The sequence below is a fragment of the Penicillium cosmopolitanum genome (assembly GCF_028827165.1).
Source record: "Penicillium cosmopolitanum strain IBT 29677 chromosome Unknown utg000008l:1.0-4398992.0:1.0-4402845.0, whole genome shotgun sequence".
NCBI lineage: Eukaryota > Fungi > Ascomycota > Eurotiomycetes > Eurotiales > Aspergillaceae > Penicillium > Penicillium cosmopolitanum.
The window spans coordinates 2,577,429-2,598,435 of record NW_026622678.1 but is presented as its reverse complement, the minus strand read 5'-3'; the positions used below and the strand labels follow the sequence as shown (position 1 = coordinate 2,598,435).

Here is a 21,007-nt window from a genome sequence, read left to right as displayed (position 1 = left end):
ACTAGGCTTACATTGCCGGAAACTCATTTCGCCGCATTCGCTAAGATATAACGAAAAGGTGCAAGGCCATCAGTATTATCATTTAGCCTGTTTCCTCAGTTTCTCCGCTTTTCTGGTCTGATGCAAGGTTTGTGTTGTCCAGTGAGTCTTTTACTCTGTAATTTAGCTAAGAGGGCCCAATGATTTTCTGCGGTTTACCTTGTCCAGATTTCCCCGGGTTTCCTTGGAGAATTCGATGGGCGCGGGGCTTATTTCTTTTAAATAATAAGAAAAGGCAAGAAAATGGGGGTTTCCCACCGTATTGCCGCCAGCTTTGGGGTGCCCCAAACCCTCCCAAATCGATCGACCGATACCCATCGGCAAACCCGCTAAGGCATCAGAACTATATTTCTTAGCTTTTGTTTCATACTTACAACAAATAGCGTAAATTTCACATAAATCACCTCTGCTCATCTCCATAAAGAAATACCGCCCTTCACTTAAGTTGTTTTTCCACGGAAGCGGATGATAACTTGTTCAATCCCGATTGGTTCGTGAACCGTCAAATATAACTGACCACGCAAAAAAGCTCGCCTCTTTGTGTCCGAGTTGCTGCCGTTGTATGATGGAAAATATAGCACATACTCATTAGATTTAGGTCAATGAAAATCACGATTGTGTTGATCAGAATATTTCCAATGGCTAGAGATGAAAAGCCTGGATAGGATAGTTATAGCGGGACGGCTGACTCATCTTCTGCGAGCGATTTCCGCATTGTCAGAAGCAAAGATTTGGGGTCGCAAACTGTGAGGAAGAGCCTGGGTCTCAAAAAAATGTCTTTCAGAATCTGTCATATCCTCGGGAATGAGCAAATTTTGGCCAAGCCAAATAATGATACCTGTTGGAGATGAGTTTATGATCTGTAAGAGAAGGGAACAGAAGTGACCGAGAAATAACAACTCACAATGAAGGGGGTTTCGACTGTTGCAAGGTCTCTTTGTGTTTGCTGTTATCACGTGTTCAGGGCCGTCTTACCCGGTTTATCCGGAAGAAAAAAAGGTAAAGAGGGTCCAGATGATGATATGATTGACATGCTTGTTGATGGATAAAGTACGTCTCGTGACGGAAATGTGCCTCAGTATGTGAAGCAATGAAGCAATTAACGCAACAAAAGCCGATTTTAACTTGTATGTGTAAGCTTCTTGAATCTTGAAGCCAGAAACCTTCGGAAAGTTATTTTTTGCTAGTGATATTCGGATCTATTTGCCTCGCGACCCATGGCTGGTAGCGTCCGACGCACTGAAGTTAAGAACTTTTGTAAGGCCGCGGGCGGCAATTTCTAATGTGGTCGTTTGCCTAGGAAATGGGCAATCTAGGCTGCTTTTGCCTCTGCCGGAACAGAATCAATCTACCCCGGAATCAAAACAAGCCCGGAAACCGTTTTGTACGGAACGTTTCTAGGAGAAATATGCTTTTCTTTTGGTAGTCTTAGAAGAATTACATCGTACAACAACGTGCCACCTAGGGTCTATATTGTCGACGCTGGTAGGCTTTTTGGATATTTCGAGCATCTGGTACCTTGATCATGCAAAATTAATGATGTCATGACCAGCATCAGACACGAATTCAACCCTCAAAAGTTGGGGTGAGAATTTGCACGACTGTGTACCTCTCATCATCAATTTGATTAGCATAATGACTGGCGTCTCATTGCGTCACTCTATGAGCTCTGGAACAAAGCTCCGAGACTTTGGAAGCTGGAATCTACCTCCTTAACTTTCCCTTGCACAAAGAACGTCTTCAAGAATACGTGCGAAGATTATCTCCCTTAAAGAACGCGAAAAAAGTATCAGCTTCCTCGCAATGTGATTTTAATACATTCATGAGAGGATCATAATCAATAAAGCTGAAATGATGTTGGTAGAAAACTGGTAGAGTCATATAATATCAGATCCTCGATGAGTGACAAATCGGTGGTTTGAAATCCTCGAGAGACGCTGTTCCAAAGAAGGATGGCGCGCTGTTTCTTCCTCAGTAAGTCTCTCGATAGGCTCTGGGGCTGCTACTTCGCTGAGGGCCCCGTAATAGTCGCCTCTGGAGTTTGCATAGCCTTGTTCCAAGGATGGATGCCTTGCCAATTCTGCCTCTGAGATCCTTTCAACAGGCTCGGGAGCTGCGATCTCACTAAGTGCTGCGTATGGATCGTCATTCGAATATTCTTGCTCTTGCTGTAAAGTTGGATCATTCTTGGGCTGCGTCGCTTCACGCGTATTCTCTGCGTTATGAGGTGGCTCAGTGGGCGGACATTGGCGCGCAGCAGTTGCGAAGAATGATCGGAGCTTCCGGAAGTAGGTCATCTTGTGGTCAAGTAGGAAACTAAGCGGATAGTGGGCCTCAGAAATATATCCATCAATATATGAATTTTTTGGATACTTTATGTTTCCCGCCGCCTCGCTTCCCGGCACCACAATGGATGATGACGTGGCCTTATTCACACTTACCGGTTTTTCCGGTCACAATACAGTATCCATTTCCTGACTCTCAGGGCAGAAGAGACGGGTTGGTACAACCGTAAAAATGCCTTTTATAGACTTCCGCTCGCACATTCAAACCCCAAAAATATTCCGACGGTCATTCATAGCCACGCGAAGCATTTTAATAACTTCCGCTCGCGGGTATGTATTGAAGGAGAATCAAGACTGTTTTACTTCGCGACCCTTTCTTTAAACCTGTTGTTTGGAGGCTTTCTCATTATCTCTCCATAAGGAATGACTCTATCACAACCCGGGAGCATATCATAAATTCATCGACTCGTGGGGTTGGCGCTCGCGATCTGGAGGTGCACTCGTCCCCCTCTTGTTTCCGTTAGCAGAAAGCAAAATTCATCCTAGAAAATATGAACTGATGGAAATCCAAACACAACGACGCCGCCAGCTCTTTCTCCTGGAACCATAAATCTTATTGGCAGGGAATAAGAAGCAATTAGACTTGTCAGTAGGTTCACTGGCAATAAGTTATGATGATTAAACATTTTCATCATGATTCAATTGACGGAAAATGGGAACTCAAAATGGAGAGACGGATTGTCGACCGCAGCGCAAGAAAATGGACATTCGGTCGATCTTGAGTCCCCCCCAGGCAACCAGAATAAAATAGCTGCCGTTAGAGATCACCAAGACCAACCCCCCACCCCCGCCTTCAATGCTGTTTCTGTCCACCTCGACATGCCAGGGAACCCCCAATTTATACCTGGAACTGCTGGTCTCCGCAGATTAAGAATGAAAGTCGCAACAACGTGCATATATGCGCTACGTGGCCGCTGACAGAGCACACCGGAAGCGAGGAAGGAGCTACGCGTACTTCTCAGCCAAGCCCGGGGCCCAACGAAGATGAAGAAATGGCTTTTATCTGGTATCAGCGAGTAAAGCTCGGTAGACCATGGAAACATGTGTGCGAGAACTTCAACTATGAATTCCCCTTTGCCGAGCACCGCAAAATCCCAGGACTTCAATGCAAACTCTACCGGTTTCTAAAACGGCGCAATTACCCAAGTTTGCGCAACAAGCGCCGAGTTATTGCTGGAGAGATCGCCTCTAAAGAGCCTGATCCTTCCCTTCGAATCGTTGAGTGGACGGGAACGTGGTTTCCTTGGATGCGTGGGGGTTAAAATCCAAGGCCCGATCGCTGAAGTTTGCCTCAGGACTTACCTTGATATTCCCTCTTTTGAATGAAAAAAGCACCACCAAACAATAAGCCGGCACTTCGGGTTTGAAATCTAAACCCATACTGCCAAATTGAACAGTTTCCACCTGTTCTGTACATTGTGATTTCGCTCGCAAAAGCAATCGAATGAGAAAGCAATTTTAATATTGACTGTCTCCAAATCTGGCCCTGTTGGTTTCAATGCAACGCAAGCAATGCAATCGACAGCCGTCAAAAGTTTCAAGTCTAAAAATCCAATATGTTCAAACAATGCAACTTCACGCCGACCACACACACACTCTCTCTCTCTCTCTCTCGGGTTGACAGCTGGTTGAAGCTGTCACGCCTGCATAGTTCAAAGATTTCCAGGCTGCGCTGGGTCGAAGTGAAAGCTGCGGCTAATCAAAAATAGATCAGTCAAATCAAATACCCTGATGGAGAAGTCAAAAACACCCGCAACGTGGTCCGGGGATTATCCTGCTCCGCTTTGGTGTTGGGTTTTGTTCTTCATGACCAACGTCGCCCTTTTCCTCATTTCCAATTCTATCTGGCTGGTGACGAAATCAATGGACAAAACAGGCAGGAGTCGCCAGACCGCGAGTCCACTGTAAGCTCCCGATCTCCACGACGAGCGCACAGAGGGCGATGACGACACTCACACCACCGTATAAATACGCATGGCGTCTGCGAAGATCTGAGAGTTCCAATACCCACGTGCTGACCGTCGTGAGACACCCGCAGAATCCGTCCATGATCCCCTGTAGTACCTGGCAACCAACGATGCTGCTACCGCCAAGACTGGATGCACCGATCGAAGCATGCTGGATTGAATACGCCATTCCTAGTACCATTACACCGCCGACGTTAACCGTAAAGGTTCCGAGGGAAAGGATCGGATGCGGCCGTTCAGTTTGAGGGAAATGAAAAATCGGGCCAGGCAGCCGACCGGAGCGAAGACCAAAGCAAAGAGAACAGGCCCTCTCCACAATTCTGGGCTCCATAAAGAATCCTGTTGCAGATGTCCCGGCAGTAGAATCACCAGGCAAATCACCGCGACCCATGAGAGGCACGCGAGGACGATCGCCGTGGGGTCCAGGACTTTGCGCAGCCAGTGTTGGGGAAGGGTTGGAGTCCAAGGAGATACGCCGATCGCGAGGTGGGCACCGAGAAAAAGGCCCGCCAGCGACAGACCAATCTCTGTAAATAGCACAGCAACTAGGGCCATGAAGCTGAACCCTCCATTTGGAGCTCTGGCCGTCGCTGGGGCCGAAGCGAATAAGGAGATATCCAAGTATGGGCCGATCGGTACCGGAAGCTGGTTAGCCAGTGCCAGATACACATCTCGAATAAAGGTGGAAAAGGACGTCAGGCTCCCACAGAGCCCCGTCGTCAGTCCGATGTATAGCGGGATGGTTTTCTTGTGCGCCTTCAAATGTGCCGCCCTCCGGGCACCGTCTTGTCTCGCCTCCGCCGGAATTTTGGCCTCAACCTCTTCGAACCGAAAGATTTCTTGATCCTCGCTCAGAAAGCCCATAATGAAGCTACCTCCAACATTGGCCCAGAGAACGCTGGTGTTCACCGGCGACCCGGGGTAGAATGTCAAACACTCAATAGCGATGCGGAGGAGCGTGCCGACAAATGAAAACAAAATGAGGTAGCCTACAATACACGTAGTCCGGACTATCTTGGATAGCCGATCGCCGGTCGGCTTGTCGGTCCTGGTTCCCAAGCTGGCACCGGACGCGTGGAGTTCAGCATCATCGGCCTGGGCCGGTTCGGTTTTCACTTCCTGTAGATGCGACTCCGAGTCATCTAGAATCCGATTCTCTAGGTACTCTTGGCGCTGTACTGACTTCTCGGACGGGTCATAGACCGGGCCCGGGGCGGCGACTTCATTCAAATTGGTCTCGGATTCCGATGATCGAGCCGACGACGCTGCATTCGGCGCGGTTGCTACTGCTCCTGTAGAGCTGGAGTGGTCGTCCTGCGACCGGGCGGCGCGACCATGATTGCTCGAAGCTGTGAAAGGTAACATATGGTCCCAGGGAGGGCTGGGGCAGGATGAGTGAAAGGCCGAAACCAACCATGCGATTCGAACCAGATGTGATAGGAAAGAAGCATACTAATACCTTCTCGCTAAGATGTGAATGCGAATAAGGAACCGGTAACCTTTTGTTCCATGTATTTTACCGGCTCGGGCGGCCCGGTCGAAACATTGATGGAATCCCCAATGGTAAAGGTAACCTCCACTGGATGTCTGTTCGCAACGACCGTGGTTCAGTGGCAAATCATAGTACAGCACCATCATCGACATAATTGCTTTGTTCAATTCCGTTTTCATTACTCCATGAGCTGTAGAATTGCCCGGTCAATGTCAACACCGTCATGCTGACATAATCTGGGCAGCTGACCAACGATTCCACTTTCCGGGATCCGCTGGGGAGCAGGCATGCTCGGCACTGCTCATTGACCCGCCATCCGGAGTTAAAGACGAAAATCATCACGATGAAACGCCAACGCGTGGGAATTGCCTGTGATAAATGTCGGGAACTGAAAGCTAAGGTGTGATTTTTTATCCATTCCCTGTCTTCCGTGCGACATCCTGACCAGTCTTGTGAATTGGGCATAGTGCGATGGTCGACAGCCGGTGTGTTCCAGATGCGAGGGCTACAGCTTCAACTGCACCTGGTCCACAAGGACGCGTCGAGCATTCCGGACTGGTGCAACAGCTATGACCGATGTGCTCACGGATGGCCGGCAGGGCTTGTCCTTGCAAGATTATGTGCCGGCATACTCGAGAGCGGTCAAATCGTACGAGACACTGATCGAAGAAATCCGGGCCAGGTTGGATAGCTCCCATCAGGCCGCGCTGGATTTGAGCCTCCAAGATATCCGCAGGCTTGTGCCAAAGAAGCCGGCAGAGAATGAGCAGGTTTCTGACGGTGCAGATGCTATCACACGCGCGGAACTTGCAACGGCTTCCTCACCGACATATGTAGGCAAGGCAAGCGACATTCATTTTATTCAAAGCATACGTCAATGTGTTCATGGGACTGGGGCAGAAGAAGAGGTGCCTGCTCAGAATTATATCCAGACCTACATCTCGGAGAGTTTGAGCGCTTTGACACATCCGTTGTTATTCCCGTCGCAGACGGAGGCGGATCAGTACCTTGATGTGTACTTATCGACGATACATATTGCGTATCCTTTTATATCTAAGCCAATCTTGATGGAATCGTTTCAACGGTTCCAGAATGGAGAAGTACATGAGCCAGAATTTCGCCCATGGCTCGCAATTTTTAGTAAGGCCCAGAGTCTTCGTTTCAACATCCTCCCGCGGCACCTTCCTCTCATATGTGTCTCTTGATTTCTTGTCGGAGGGTGGCTCGTGCCTCTTTCGTTGACCCTTTTCCAGATTTTATATTCGCCATCGGATCATATTATACGTCTTTTCCACATAGGAAGCATGCCCGCGTGCAACATCACCTGCGATACTATGACCAAGGTCTCTACTATTCCCGGGAGCTGAGTGCGGACTGTTCCTTGCTTAATGTCTGGGTCTTGCTGGTGCAGTGTTTTTTCCTGCTGGCTGTTTGCCATACTGACCGGTAAGAACGTTCGGCCATCCAATTTCTCTGTTGGGTAGATATTCGGCAGTGCTGAACGTACATCTCAGTTGCTGGAATACGTTGGGTTTTGCGATTCGAATGGGACAAAGCATCGGCCTTCACGTGGAATTCTCTTCTACCGTCAGCTGTCATCAGTCGTGGATGACGGATCGCGACCACAAGCGGCGAACATGGTATTCCATGTACGTCTTGGATCGACTGCTAGCTCTTCAACTAGGCAGACCAATGGCAATCCATGAAGCCGAATTTCAGGTGGAAATGCCCTCCGTGAGCGACCAGTCGCCATTCGCTTCCTCTTCTGATGAAGATCTCGGCTCAGGTAGCGCCGCAGAGCACGGATGCGTGATGGCATATTTCCTCCAAGTTATTCAGTTCTCGCACATCGTCGGATTAGTCATCCAGAGTCTATATCGGCCGTCTCAGGTTGACTTGTCTCCAGACCAGATGCTACAGAGTGCCTCCAGGCTTGATCAAAGCTTGTTGGACTGGAAAATGAGGCTGCCACGGCAGCTACGCTTTGACTTGGGACACACTTTTGAAAAGTCACTGTCCTTCAAGCGCCAGGTGAGTGTCTTTCTTTTTGCTCACGATTTGCCCAATTGTTTCTCAACGTCATCAGGAATGCTGAGTTTAGCTAGCGTAACATGCTTGCAGTGAAATACCATCATCTGCGTGCACTCATACACAGACCGTTCCTCTGCCTCCCATTGCTTCAGATGAACAACCGGCCCTTCATGAATTTGCTTCTGCGTCATAAAGAACGAATTGCTGACGCAGAATGGAATTGTGTGCATGAAGCCCAGCAGACTGCGCATCTGCTGCACCACGTAGCGGACGAGCAAAGCTTGGTTCATGATTTCCCTTGGTGGCAGATGATATCTTGCTTGATCTGCGCGAGTTCCATATTATTTGTCGCAGAAAGTTATTGCCATTACAGCAACGGTACGAACGGGAGGGGTCTCGTCGCAAAACCTGAGAGAAGATGCAGAGACCTGTTTGAAGGTATTTGAAGCCCTCAGCGTCAACTCAGCCGCGGCGCGAAAGGCCGCGGACATCTTAGCGGGGCTTTCGCGGATGCGTCGACCTACGGAGGAAGGTGGGTCCTACTCTGTTGCCTACTTGGACTGAGACTATCCACTGACAATGATCAAATCTCCAGCGGAGTCTGATAATACCGCCTTCGTTCTTCCAACTACCAATTATGCTTCCACGGAATCTGCACAACAGCACCCTCCACCTGAGCCAGATCGCCCTCCCTATTTCCCCTCGCCACAGTTACCTATCGACATATCGGCCTTGTGTGACTGGCCAAGTGAGATATCCAATGCTATGGAATGGTCGGTCAGATTTTTAGATTACCCTCACTTCCAACCATCTGAGCCTCCTGTTGCGGGCTCACATTAGTCAGACTTGTTGGTTATTTCCAGCCCTGGCTTGTACTATCTATCTCGGTGTAATGCACGTTGGGGCTTTGTGGCTACCGGCAGTCGGAATCCTTGTTTTATTTCTTCTTGGGTCATTCTGCGGGTGACGAATTCAACACATGAATCTGAAACTATTTTGAACAGATTAATAGGTTTCCACGTTCAGCAAAAAATTGTATATGTCGTAGAAAACGATTTGTTTCGGTTCGGAGTCGCGCATAACTTCCATTGCCCTTTCAGCAGCTAGAATACAATCAATGGCATATTTCCTGTACTGTCAGGCTCTACGCCGTAGCGATGCCCGGAGTGATGGGTTAAGTGTGAGAATGTCCCGCTATTATCCACCTGCAACGCTCCACTCGCAAAAACAGGCATTTGGTTAGCCCTAATGGGGTCCTCAAAACCCCGTATCTCGAGTCCTAGGGTGACGGGATCGATACTCCAGTGGAGGGCCAGGAATGCCATACAGGTGATCGGAATCAGACAGCAGTCCAAAAGGCCGTAGAAGATGGATTCTGACTCCGGGCTAATTAAGTTACTCCCTTCGCTGATACCCCAGCAGACAGGATACAGCATCCAGAGAAAGCAGACCCAGCTGCTAGAAACGATGTGCGCCCGCTGAGTTCGTCGACCAAGTACCCGTGCATATGGCCGAGGAGCATAAACGAGAGAGTATCCTAGCACCAACCATGCGAAGATCCAAAAGCCATAGTAACCTAGGATAATATTAGCGATCAACTGAAAAGAAAGGAGGCCGATCAGTAATTACCCCATTTATAATCAGTGTGCACTAAAGCTCCTGCGAAAGCCATCACAGCCATGATACAACTAAGAAAACATGCCCACAAAACATGAACGGTTGGAGCAGCACATGATAAAAGAAGTGTCATTGAGAGCAATGGCCAAATTAAAAACCTAGTTTACGCTGTTAGCCTTTGCATCCGAGTCGGATAGTTTAAACGCCACCATAATTTATCGAAGAAGGGGATCCAAAAATATATAGATGAAGGAAAACGAGGGAAAAATGAAGTGAAAAGTAAAGAGAAGCGTTCTCACCAGCCACCATACCGGACCCACCAAACTTGACCTTGGATGCCAGAGAACGAGGCTGCTCCGTTGCCATTGGACATCGATAGGGATCCACCTAAGATTTGATGCCATACTGTAATACTCAACCATGGCCACAAACGTCATGGCAGAGAGGATATAAAAGAATATGCGGCTGTTTGCAGGCTTCCGCAAGCCCAGCGTTAGAATTGCAAGCAGCGTGAATCCCGTAGTCGAGGTAAATGCCCAGTACCAATGCGAGCCTTTTAGGTTGATGTGGAGGTCGACCTGATGGTCGCTGACCACAAAAGGGTTGACGCGGGTTACGTGGTTGGCATCCATTGGTTGTTCTTTTTAAAGACTTGTTCGAGCAAACTTCCCAAAGTTCGATTTCTGGACAGCTCAAGCTGGCTCAGATGCATATGACATTTATCTATGGACGGGCAGGCTATGATTGAAAAAAGTACGCCAGTCGGTCACGGTCACGAACTTGTCGAACAGGTTCAAAGTGGGAGAGGGCTAGCGGTTGAGACGGAAAGCTCAGCTATTGGCCGCCTTGGCCATACGCTAATGAATACACATCACAAGTAATACATTATTTGGGGTACCCTTAGACTGCTCCCGGCGTTTGAGAGGCCATGAACGCAGAAAGCGCAAATTTACAAGAGAGAAACTATGAATATCAAATCTTTTGGATGATATAGCCTGTGAGTGTATTAGGCCCCAGAGTAATTCTAAAGTCAATACCTCTCACTTGCTTAAACACAATTTCTGCCAAATCTTGTCTCATTGTGAGATTCATTGAACAAGGTTTGCTGGCCTTGATGAAACAAAGCAAAGAATATTGTAATGGGGGTATCGTCTCAACACGATATCAGATGACGTAGCGGGCGTTTACGCCGTAGCTGCGTAAGCATTGGTAGCATATAAGCCCCCTTGTAGTAGTTGATAACTGAGGGCACGGAGGAACACACACTCTTTGCGTCTTACGGAATCCTCTCTTTCCTGCGGCCTCGGTAGGCTCGCTCGCGTATAGTAACAATCTCCGATTGCCTGGATCCCAGTAAGATCGTCTACTACAACGTACACGATACGTGCACGCTACGTATGTGGGTGTTTTGTGCCTTTGTGATCGACCCATCTGCTCACGCAGATAACCGGCAAGCAATTTCCATCTTTCGATATGTATATATATATATGAAGAGTTTTCAAAAATATGATTATGTATATTGTGTTCCAAGGTTGGGAGAATCAAGTGGATTTCCATTCAACTTGGTTCTTCGTATAGGTACTTTGGGAATTATTTCCGATGGTGCGGCGTTGTCCTTGATCTGCACCAGCATCATATCGCAATATGAGGCTATAAATTATGCAGCTCTTTGTCGGTTTCCAGTTTCGCCATGATCGCTTCCTCTCCGGAGGTCCTACGCATCGCTCGTCTAGAAATTGCAGGTGAAGTAGTGTTGTTCGCCACCATCGACCGTGTGCATTATTAGACTGTTATTGTCTCTATCTGTCTTCACTATGTGACTAGACGAAGGTATTTGTATTTCCATTGGTAAGTTTAGAGTTAGGGTTTAACAGATCATTCGTTAATCATAAATTTTCAGACCAAACGGCAACTGATGGCGGTCACTGCTGAACTATGGTTTTCGAGATTTAATACCATGAAATGATTCGTTGATACCTGATTTACAGGAGACCATTTTTTGAAGAGGCCCAGTGAGTAGCGCTCGCCGCCAGATATATTTTGTTATACCCAATCGGCTTCAGTATTGCGATGTTCCACAAGACGATGGCAGAGTGGGCATGTGAATTGAAAGGTTAAATGCCACATTTCCAAACAGCCTTTGCGGAAAATATGCGAACAGTCCAGATCGTATACGACATCGTGAGGCCAGACATCCTCCAGGCATACAGAACTGAAATCAGGCCATGAATCTTTTATGCATAGACTCAGTTTATGAGAGGTTGCTTACCAGGAATCTAGACGCATCCGGCCGTTCGGGAAGTTTTCTTGCCGACGCTGCTGTAGCTCAGCCAGGGTACGCGATGTTAGACTGCTAAACTCTATGAATTCCGGACGAAGGTTCAAGCTAGACGAGATATTATTCCGGTGTGTGCGTGTCCTCGCGGATCGGCTGGATTGCACAGACAGTGCTAATTTGCGCAGCATGAACCTGTATGCCGACTGATAAGCCTAGCCCTGTTCTTGGTCAGGGGCAGCGGCGTTGGGCACAGCCAAAGTGGGTGATTATTGTTGATGGTTTTAATATATAGTGGGTAAAAGGGACTTTACACTCCTTTTGACCTTGTGTATCGAGTGTTCGAGCCAAATTTGGTCTCTTGATCTTCCGCTATTACCGGGCGAAGACCCACAGCCCTGATGAGCGAAGGCCTAGCTGTGCCTGCTAAGCTTTTGTTTGCGGCAAACGAAGCACAAAACAATGCAGTGGAGGATATGACAGAGAATACGACGTCCGTACGGGTATATTTGCATCATGAACTACGAGCCGAGCAATACTGCGAAAGCGGCAACTTTGCCCGTTGCGGCTCATTTAATACAAGCCTCTCACTTTAGATAAGTCTACTGTCTTTCAGTACGATGAAGCTCAATTAGCAAGTGGATTTACCAAGAAAAAAATCTATCATGCTTAATGTATGAATACGAAGAGGGAAAGGAATTGGTCGTCTACCACCGAAGAGTTACAAAGTATGAGCTCTAGCAAATAATCGTGAGGTTTCATCAGCACAAAAAAGCAATGCTAATATGCAAGAAACCGTCATCTTGGCACGAACGGATGTTCTGAAGGGCCGCAGTTGATTTTTTCAGGGCACCAAACATCACCATCAATACCAGAAATCTCAAGTAGGCAAACACTGAGACATGAATGCAAATAAAAATCTATGGGGGTATTGTCGACTTATTCGTTAGTCTAAACACACTTTTAGACCCCAACGCAGTTTGTATCAATTTGGTAAAGCAGAGCCTTTTTCTCCGACCACCACTCATTGCGGCCGGTGGAAAATAACATTTCGAAGCCAGGCTTTGAAAATTTCTTGCGACAGTGGTAGTCATCACGTCTCTATATGGAGATATCTGTGTATCTTGTATGAATCTCTCGCTTAGTGTATATAACCCATAAAGCGAACCGGTGGAGCACTCGGACTTTTCACGTTAACATCGGTAGCCGTCATTTACCCGTCCATCTTGGATGACGTCAGCACGGTCTGGTAACCGGCCCGCGCGGACCGACTCTGAAGTCAAGAGCGATGACAACCCGCCGTAACTCCCGATATCACTGATCATTATGACGCTTATCCGAACAACTCAATACGTGTCAATTTAGAACTAATCATGCAAACGAATATCTGGCCTAGCTTGTTTGTTTCCTCTCAATCTGAATTCTTACAGTAAATTTGTCTGAAAGGAGTGCAGGTTTTCTCAGGAAAAGGCATGTAAATAAAACTGGTCATCACTCTCATACAATCATTCAAGGAGGTGTACCGAATCAGCGACTCCACGCTTGTTACTGCTGTTTGGGAGTCACAGGAGAGGCTTCTGTTTAGCCATTTCTTCTGTTCTTACACCAAGCCTTCAAGATTTTGAATTTACCTCGCGTGGCGTCGCTCCCACGTCGTTCGCCCATTCTCTCGTAAACTGGCCGATCACTCGGAGCAGTGCTGCCTTCCCGTGGCCGACGAAGATAGTCAAACTTCTCGCTGCAGAGTGGACATCTTGTGTCTCTGCCACAAATCCAATCATCTATACAAGGCTGGTGAAAAAGATGTTCGCATGGCAGTTGCCTCAAGGGAAAGCCCGGTTGCAACTCCTCTAAGCATATGATACAAACATCTGGCGCTGAATACCGGCCTTCTTTTATGTAAGTCAATATCAATTATTCACAGGGACGCATCTCTCTCTCGGCTGCTCACGCACCGGGAAGTAATGTTAAGATATTTTCAACGAGAGGCATCTGCGCCAAGTCCACCTCATATTTGGCAGAGTAGGCAGTTCGCATGGTGGGTTGGGGGTGATGCAGAGTGCTTCAGGAGCTCGATATGAAAATGATGAATGTTTGGTGGATCAATAATATGGAATATGGGGCAGTCATGCCACTAGATATATTGAATGGTTTGAAAACTTTCATGGAGGTCATTGCTCAGCCATTTAACTCTCAATGAATGACGACCCCCCGCACGGCTAAAAATCAGCTGACATGGGGAGCAGAACCATCAAGCAAGCGATACGAGAAGGCCGCAATAGAATTTTCATAGCACAGCATTGAAGTAGCTAGTATTATTTGACGGGTTGCCGGTTTCTTCTGGTGTGAACTTGATTTTATCATAGGATGGTATCGTTTGTGTTACAGAGGAGCGGCCACCCCTTCTCTTTCACTCACGACGGGTAGGACGGTAAGCGCGGAAGCGACAGTTAATTATAAGAGCTAAGGGAAGAACTGTGACTTGACTTCATTTGGATTGGAGGAAAAATGCCTAGATCACTTATCATGGCTGGCTACTACATCCATATGCCATCCCCCACAGAACGGGGAGGATTGACGGCGGAGGAACTCGTGTACGCTCATATGCCATGCTATTTTGGAATTCAAGATTGCACGACTAGTAAGTTTTCTAGGATTGTATTAAGAATCCCACTAACACCCCTTGTTTGCTTGTGCGAGGTAGTCCCGGGCTCTCTTCCAGATAGCTGTACTTTATGCTGGAACACGCTTGACATCGAATCCTCATATCGCCAGCTCCCATGTGGTCATACTTTCCACTTACCTTGTATCGACCATTGGATTCGATCCCAAGATGCCAGTTGTCCTTACTGTCGTCGCACATTCTACTACTTCAGGCGGCCACGGCTGATCTATATTCTAGAAACAGATCAATCTCTCAATTATGGGCCTTCCGTGCTGACCCTTTTGAGAAAAGTGAGATTATGGATCGCCAGGAAAATAATTGTAGACTAAAGAAATTTGGTGAACTGTACCTTATCCAAGTAATCATTGGTTGAGTCTGTTCAAGCAGCTGAGCCCGTTATTGATTAAATGTCACAAGGATATGCACATTATACGTGGGGATCATCTAATCAAATGATCTCACACGTTTGAAGCGCTCTAGGGGTAATGAAATCGCACGAAGTTTCGAGACCTGTAGCCGTAAGGGCATATATGATGGTCTTGGATACTGAAGTTCCACGGCTTTGGCTCTGGCTCAAAGTGGCACTGCGATTTAGAGATCTTTGCAGAAATCAGGTCGAAAATAAATTTGATGTAAGTGCGGTGTGCGGTAAAATCAACTGGCGTTCTCCCCTCAGGCAGGCATATTTAATGAAAACAAATGGAAATTTGAAGGCCGCGAAGCTGATTGAAACACTGTGTATTTCACTCATGGCTTAATCATTTTCGTCAAGGGTTTTCTACTTGTTGTTCATTTTCGAATCAATTTTGTCTTCATACCGCCAGGCATTGTCTGTCGCAAAGAAATAGTACATATCCCAAAGAAAAGACTGTCTCCGTACCCGAATTGAAAGAGAGCCACATTGAATAAATATCTCGCGGAATGTTTTTACCTACTTGCAAAGAATCACATCTTTGAAAAAGAGAGCAGCGAAGGCCGCTTTACTTGCTTGCCGTGTCTGCGTTTGGGTCAGGTGCAGACATCTCAAGTCTAGAACTGGTATTGTCATTTTCAAGGGCCAGATTTCCCTCCTCTGTCTCCTCTCTTTGGATCTCACCCTCCTCAACGTTTTGAAGAGTTTCATCGTGCTCTTCCACTGGATCGCGAACAAAAGTCGAGCCCGGCGCCCACCAGTGCAATGGGTAACGACGTCTCCCAAGGTTATTGATAATGACAGCCCATCCCAGCATGATCAAAGACGATGCGATGATGGTAGGGAGGTAGTGCCAGGAGAGGGACACTACATCCGACTGGACTGCTGCATTAAGGCCTGTTGCTCCGGCTCTAACAATCTTTCATTAGCACTCGGTGTTTGCGAATGGGCTTAAAGCAATGCTGCAGAGAATTGCCTGATATCTCAATATTGCTATCATACGTAATTGAAAGAAATCTGTTTGCACATACGGAGGATGAGCAGTTCCAGTCATCAGCATCAACAGTAACGATGTCGCCATCGAAACACCTCCATTGATGAAGGTAGAGGGATGGAAATGCGTATTGTCTAGGTACCCTTGGTATTGCCTATTCAACACGAACAAGCGCGTGATGCACGTTCCAACCAGGGCAGAGAGAAAATGCCCAAAGACAAAGTTCCGTGGCTGAGCTACCGGGGATTCTACTACTCCGAAGAGCAGTACAGCGGAGGCACCGAAAGACGTGATGATGGTCGGGGTGTGGTATATGTCCCGAAATGCCGTACTGGTGGACATGATGGCTTCGATCAAGAGGATTCCCCCGAATGCGCCGATCCAAGCGAACAGCCAAGTTTCATACTTCAGCGGAATTTTAGTGAGCCACGAGAAGGGGGGGAACGGAAGAGGGGAATACGGCGGGCTGGCTTCTGGAGCACGATACCCAGTGAAACGTGATATTACTTCAGGCAGTTGGCTGCGGTAGTCGCGACGGAACTTGATGTTTGGCAAAGACCATCGCGACCTATACCCGCCAGAAGCACCATTTCTTTGCCGGATCTTTTCTCTGAAGGGACCCATACTGAATCGTATAGTTTTGAAAATGTGAGACGCTCAAATAAGATTCAGTTCATGTTTGCAGTGTCAGCTCCAGGAGACCCTTCATTATTCTATCTCTAGCTTGAATGAACTCCTTTTCCAGTCATGAAGTCACCATCAATCGAGACTTGAATTTTGCGTTTGGACGGAACGGGCGGGCCGGTAATGAAAGGCGGCACCATAGCTAACTCATCGCCGTCAAACAGGTGCAATCATAACTTCATAACCCTTCACGGGGTTTACTCAGTGGCTGCACGTACTTCATTGGCTTTCATTATTGTTAAACTCAAACTTCATTTGCTCGAAGCGGAACGATCGGTCCGGCAAGATGAAGCTAGAATACGAGTGAGAGATATCCAGTTTGTAGCCAGCCTCTCATATAAGAAAAAAAAAAGGGATGATCTGGTGCTGTGCATGTGGTCCCCAAATACTTGAATCAGGATAACCAAAAGGCCCTCGATGCTTTTTACGCACCCAATGGCAGCCATTGTGCCCCCAAGCGGCCCAAACCTGCAGGGGTAATAGGCTGCAAGACCGAATCGAATAACAGTGCATCCTTTCACTGGGGCGATCACTCGCCTGTCAAAATATCATCCCCACTATTTGGGCCTGCTCCCGCCTCAGCGGCTGCCCCGACCTCTCCGCGTCGCAGATCGTCTTTGCGAGTCAAACCGGATCAATCGCAGCACCCGGCCGACCAGAATGCTGATTCTTCGAAGAAAGTGCACTTTCACGACCAGCCAGAGCAGACACGCGTATTCTCATTAGCTGATGCTCCATCATCTTCGAAATCCAAGTTGTGTTCAGGTACCAATGTCGCAGTGAATGCTGAACTTAAGAGGTTACAACACATTTCAGCTTAATCGCGACGAACGAATTTGCACCTTGAATGCAGCCCCGAGCCTGCCATCCCATGGCAACCCGTCCGACTCCAGAATCTGGAGTCGTTACAGTCTGGTTGCAAGATCAAAGGAACCATTGCGGTTCTCAATCTCGCTTTTCAAAAAAGAGTCAGCGTCCGTTTTACCTTTGGCGGTTGGAAAACCGTGTCCGATGTTGCTGCGGAGCATTGCCAATCGCTCCTTCGGAGTCATACAATAGTCCATGACCTCTTCAGTTTTATGATCGACGCGAAAAGTCCACCCTGGGCACCGATGGTAGATTGCAGATCTGCGCGTCCTACCAGGTACTAGATGAAGAATTCTGGGAATAATGCTGGGGAGAATTATGTAATTGTCCCGAATGTGTAGACTGAAAAACTGGGTGTCGTGCCCTTGATCACCTTGATAAAAGTTTTATCTCTCAAGCGGAACATGTCTGATTGATTGAGCCTCTCAGTGTTGTTTGATATCCTTGGGTTCATTACATCTAAACTAAGCCTCCGTCTCATCTCATTGCTGTAACCATCGTGAAGAAATACAAATAACACTCGTCACGTTCCAGCAGAACCACCCAGAAAGAGTTGTTTAGATTTAATACTTCAATTGTGCCTGTCAGTCTTCAACTAGCCCAAAACTTGAAACTTGGCGTTGAAGGTTGAAAATACTGTTCAATGACTGGCAGCGAAGCTCTTCTAGACTCGATTTGATATTCTAGAATCAGCACGTCATTCAATGGGTTAATTCTTTCGAGGAACCCATGTTGAGTGGCAGTGATCTATTAAAGCCATTGAAAACCTAAATTTGGGAGTCAGACCCTTTGTTTAGATAATTCGTGGCGTGTCACTCACTGCTTGTTCATCAGCCTCCCTCCCAGTGCGACTGTGTTCTCGTCTTTACCCTCTGGGACTTTGTATCGACAGTGCCAGCCTTTTAAGGCCTGCAGAAACCCTGGTAAAAACCTTTCCACGTCGTCGATATCGGATAGCTTGGTTGCAAGGGGATCATCAATTCCAATGGCGACAATCTTCCAATCCGTTTGTCCTTCGTCGAGCACAACGAAAGCGCCCAGAGGCTTGACCTTTCTGATTTGGCCACAAAAAGCAACAACGTTTCCAATCTCACAAACATCCAAGGGATCGTCATCCCCACTAATGCCCGTCTGATCATCAATCTCATTTGGACTTTCCCACGTCTATCTGTGTCTTAGCCACCGGTGCTGCATACGCTAAATGGGCGAGACGCTTGGCTTACTTGCGAGATAGCTCCATAATTGCAAGGGTATCCGCGAAAGGGAGCAATATCTGATAGTTGCCTTGATTGTCCCTTAACAGAATCCGGTTTGATCGGATTGTAATAAGTTTCTTTAGATATCTAGACACGAACGACTCAGCATGGCGTCCCGGGAAATGGCAGATCTTTGATCAAATACCTCCATCTTTACTTTGCTTTGACGGGGGATCTCGACGATCATGTTCACCACATCAGAATCCGGATTGACGAACAAGGGGATATCTTGCCACGGAGAGATCCTGCGGCCACCGCTCTCAAAGAATAAGGAGTCTTCGCCATTTTCGGAAATTTTAATGGCGTTGCTCTCGTCACAAGTTGAAGTCATTTAGCGGTCTGTAACAGAAAGTGCACTCGCGCAAAGAAATAAAGTCTGCGATGTTTTCGTTTCGTTAGAATAGAAGTTAAAAGCGTTGTTGGTTATGATGACATTATAGGGATAGATATGGACTCGAGCTGGGTAAGCCGGGTAGAGCGGAGCGAAATTCCTCGAAGCTAACCGCTTGGAACATTGAAGGGCGACGTGACAAAGTCCAGTCTGATGTCAAATTTTCGGATTTGGAGGAGTATCAAAACTTCACATATCTTATATTCTTACGGACTCTGGTGACCCGCATAATGCATCCTCCTAATGACCTACGTCGACAAAGAAAAGAGGTCTTGGCTTGCAGTGGGCCTGTGCAATGGATTTCATGAATTTATTTCACATGCTTTTTCTAATTGTTTTCCTGAATCCTCGTGCTCTCCGAATCCCGACATTGGATTTATTCCTAAGCATTATTTCCCGCATTAGGTATTTCACCGAGCGGAAAGCGAATCCATGTGGTTGCAGGTTGCATCAGACCTGAAGCCCCAGCATAGAAAGCGCAAAAGGCACATATAACAGCGAACGCCACACCTGCCTTGTTAATACGTACACTAGAAGTTGGATGCTCGGTGACAATGAAGCTGGCGATGCTGAGGAGAAGGTAGGCCAGAACGAGAAAGAAAAACCCGAAAAAATCGCTAAGTTAGTTCGGAGCGCGGCTAGCAGAAACAGCAAGGTCAAGAAGCACCACAATATCAAGTAGATACCAACGGCGAATGTGTATGCTCGAGTCTTCTCCCCGCCATATTTCGACTGGATGCCCAGGTACGGGAGCAAACACATAGCAAAACTGAGCCAAAAAGTGCCGTAGGAACAGTGAACCGTCGTTCAAACGTGTTACCGACTCGAAATTCCATGATGCCGGCGATGAACTGCGCAGTTCTACCAATGAAGGTAATGAGGCCAAATGCGGCTTGCGTAGGACCCGCATTTTCTTCGGGGTTCTCGTCCGGAAGACTAAAATTGATGTGGGTTAACTCATCGCAAGTGATAATCATAGAATGTAGTCTTGGCCTACCCTGCACCGCACTCATACAGTCATACAACAAACGTTGCGATCGTGAAGGAAAGAAGTCCCAGCGGACCAGGATTGGCTAACTTCATGTATTGAGGATGAAGCACCTGCGATATCATGGCACCCTCTCGTGCGGCAGCAGCGACATGCTCACTCTGTCGTGCTCCATTTCTCTAAGCTTGGTTTTCTTTACCACTGGTATCGTTCTGTGGCAATATGCCTTGGTCTTCTGCCATACTTATTTAGATGCTTAATTGGCGTCTTAATTTTCGTTCTCTGCCTGATATTTCATAGTTTTCAATGAATAAACACAAGCAGCACATATTTAAGATACGGCGGCGGGCGATTTAAGCTTGTCTTCACGTTATTGAGCTCCTTGCGACCGACGTTTGCAGTCAATTTTATTTCCATTGGTCCGAAATTCCTGCTGAAGTGTCCAAATAATTGTGGATGTTACCACACAAGGCCTCAATTGACGTTTGTATCCTAACCACACACAACAGTGATAAGGGGGTGCTAAAAAGCAACTTCCGCTCCAGGGACTGGATCCACGGCAATACCGGAAAACCCGGAATTAAATACACTTTTAGACGCCGCTCCCGCTTTACCCAGGTCCTTTAAGTATACAACCGTATTCGGTAAATGGGATTTTCATTCCGTTTCAACACGTACTATCCGGCTTTTCCGACATCACTCTCGGATGTATGCTAGGTCTAAAATGATTTACGTAACCACCATGCATTTGTTTCCCGCACTGAGTCAGACAAATTCAGAATATCCGGTAATAACCTTTGAAATTGCATATAAGAACATTCACATGTAATGGGCCTGTATAGGAGCGCTAAGAGATTTGCGATTGTGGAAACCTCTACTCCCTCCAGGTGTTCTGAGTTAACCTTCCGTCCAATCCGGAATTGGACCAACTGACATCATGAATTCTTGGATGTTTTTTAAGTGGTTACTTGATCATATACAGCT

At 47.3% G+C, this 21,007-nt stretch overlaps 8 protein-coding genes across 8 annotated transcripts; 1 reads left to right on the top strand and 7 right to left on the bottom strand.

Moving 5' to 3' along the window:
- Window positions 1-1,916: 1,916 nt before the first annotated feature.
- On the bottom strand, window positions 1,917-2,336 carry N7509_007554 (uncharacterized protein; the record flags this gene model as incomplete). Its single annotated transcript, XM_056632191.1, has 1 exon — window positions 1,917-2,336. The coding sequence occupies one exon, from the start codon at window positions 2,334-2,336 to the stop codon at window positions 1,917-1,919; it is 420 nt and encodes a 139-aa protein (XP_056487742.1).
- Window positions 2,337-4,531: 2,195 nt separating this feature from the next.
- N7509_007553 (FluC/FEX family fluoride channel) lies at window positions 4,532-5,716 on the bottom strand (the record flags this gene model as incomplete). The annotated part of the gene is made up of 1 exon (XM_056632190.1): window positions 4,532-5,716. The coding sequence occupies one exon, from the start codon at window positions 5,714-5,716 to the stop codon at window positions 4,532-4,534; it is 1,185 nt and encodes a 394-aa protein (XP_056487741.1).
- Window positions 5,717-6,412: 696 nt separating this feature from the next.
- Window positions 6,413-7,048, top strand: N7509_007552 (fungal specific transcription factor domain-containing protein; the record flags this gene model as incomplete). Its single annotated transcript, XM_056632189.1, has 1 exon — window positions 6,413-7,048. One exon carries the CDS (start codon window positions 6,413-6,415, stop codon window positions 7,046-7,048), a length of 636 nt encoding a protein of 211 aa, XP_056487740.1.
- An 846-nt stretch (window positions 7,049-7,894) lies between these two features.
- On the bottom strand, window positions 7,895-8,164 carry N7509_007551 (uncharacterized protein; the record flags this gene model as incomplete). Its single annotated transcript, XM_056632188.1, has 1 exon — window positions 7,895-8,164. One exon carries the CDS (start codon window positions 8,162-8,164, stop codon window positions 7,895-7,897), a length of 270 nt encoding a protein of 89 aa, XP_056487739.1.
- A 4,565-nt stretch (window positions 8,165-12,729) lies between these two features.
- N7509_007550 (uncharacterized protein) lies at window positions 12,730-13,091 on the bottom strand (the record flags this gene model as incomplete). The annotated part of the gene is made up of 2 exons (XM_056632187.1): window positions 12,730-12,867; window positions 12,984-13,091. The coding sequence occupies 2 exons, from the start codon at window positions 13,089-13,091 to the stop codon at window positions 12,730-12,732; spliced, it is 246 nt and encodes an 81-aa protein (XP_056487738.1).
- A 2,320-nt stretch (window positions 13,092-15,411) lies between these two features.
- Window positions 15,412-16,461, bottom strand: N7509_007549 (HPP family protein; the record flags this gene model as incomplete). The annotated part of the gene is made up of 2 exons (XM_056632186.1): window positions 15,412-15,754; window positions 15,875-16,461. The coding sequence occupies 2 exons, from the start codon at window positions 16,459-16,461 to the stop codon at window positions 15,412-15,414; spliced, it is 930 nt and encodes a 309-aa protein (XP_056487737.1).
- A 1,743-nt stretch (window positions 16,462-18,204) lies between these two features.
- N7509_007548 (inorganic pyrophosphatase) lies at window positions 18,205-18,975 on the bottom strand (the record flags this gene model as incomplete). The annotated part of the gene is made up of 3 exons (XM_056632185.1): window positions 18,205-18,552; window positions 18,612-18,731; window positions 18,790-18,975. 3 exons carry the CDS (start codon window positions 18,973-18,975, stop codon window positions 18,205-18,207), a joined length of 654 nt encoding a protein of 217 aa, XP_056487736.1.
- Window positions 18,976-19,709: 734 nt separating this feature from the next.
- Window positions 19,710-20,118, bottom strand: N7509_007547 (uncharacterized protein; the record flags this gene model as incomplete). Its single annotated transcript, XM_056632184.1, has 2 exons — window positions 19,710-19,971; window positions 20,066-20,118. The coding sequence occupies 2 exons, from the start codon at window positions 20,116-20,118 to the stop codon at window positions 19,710-19,712; spliced, it is 315 nt and encodes a 104-aa protein (XP_056487735.1).
- Window positions 20,119-21,007: the final 889 nt, after the last annotated feature.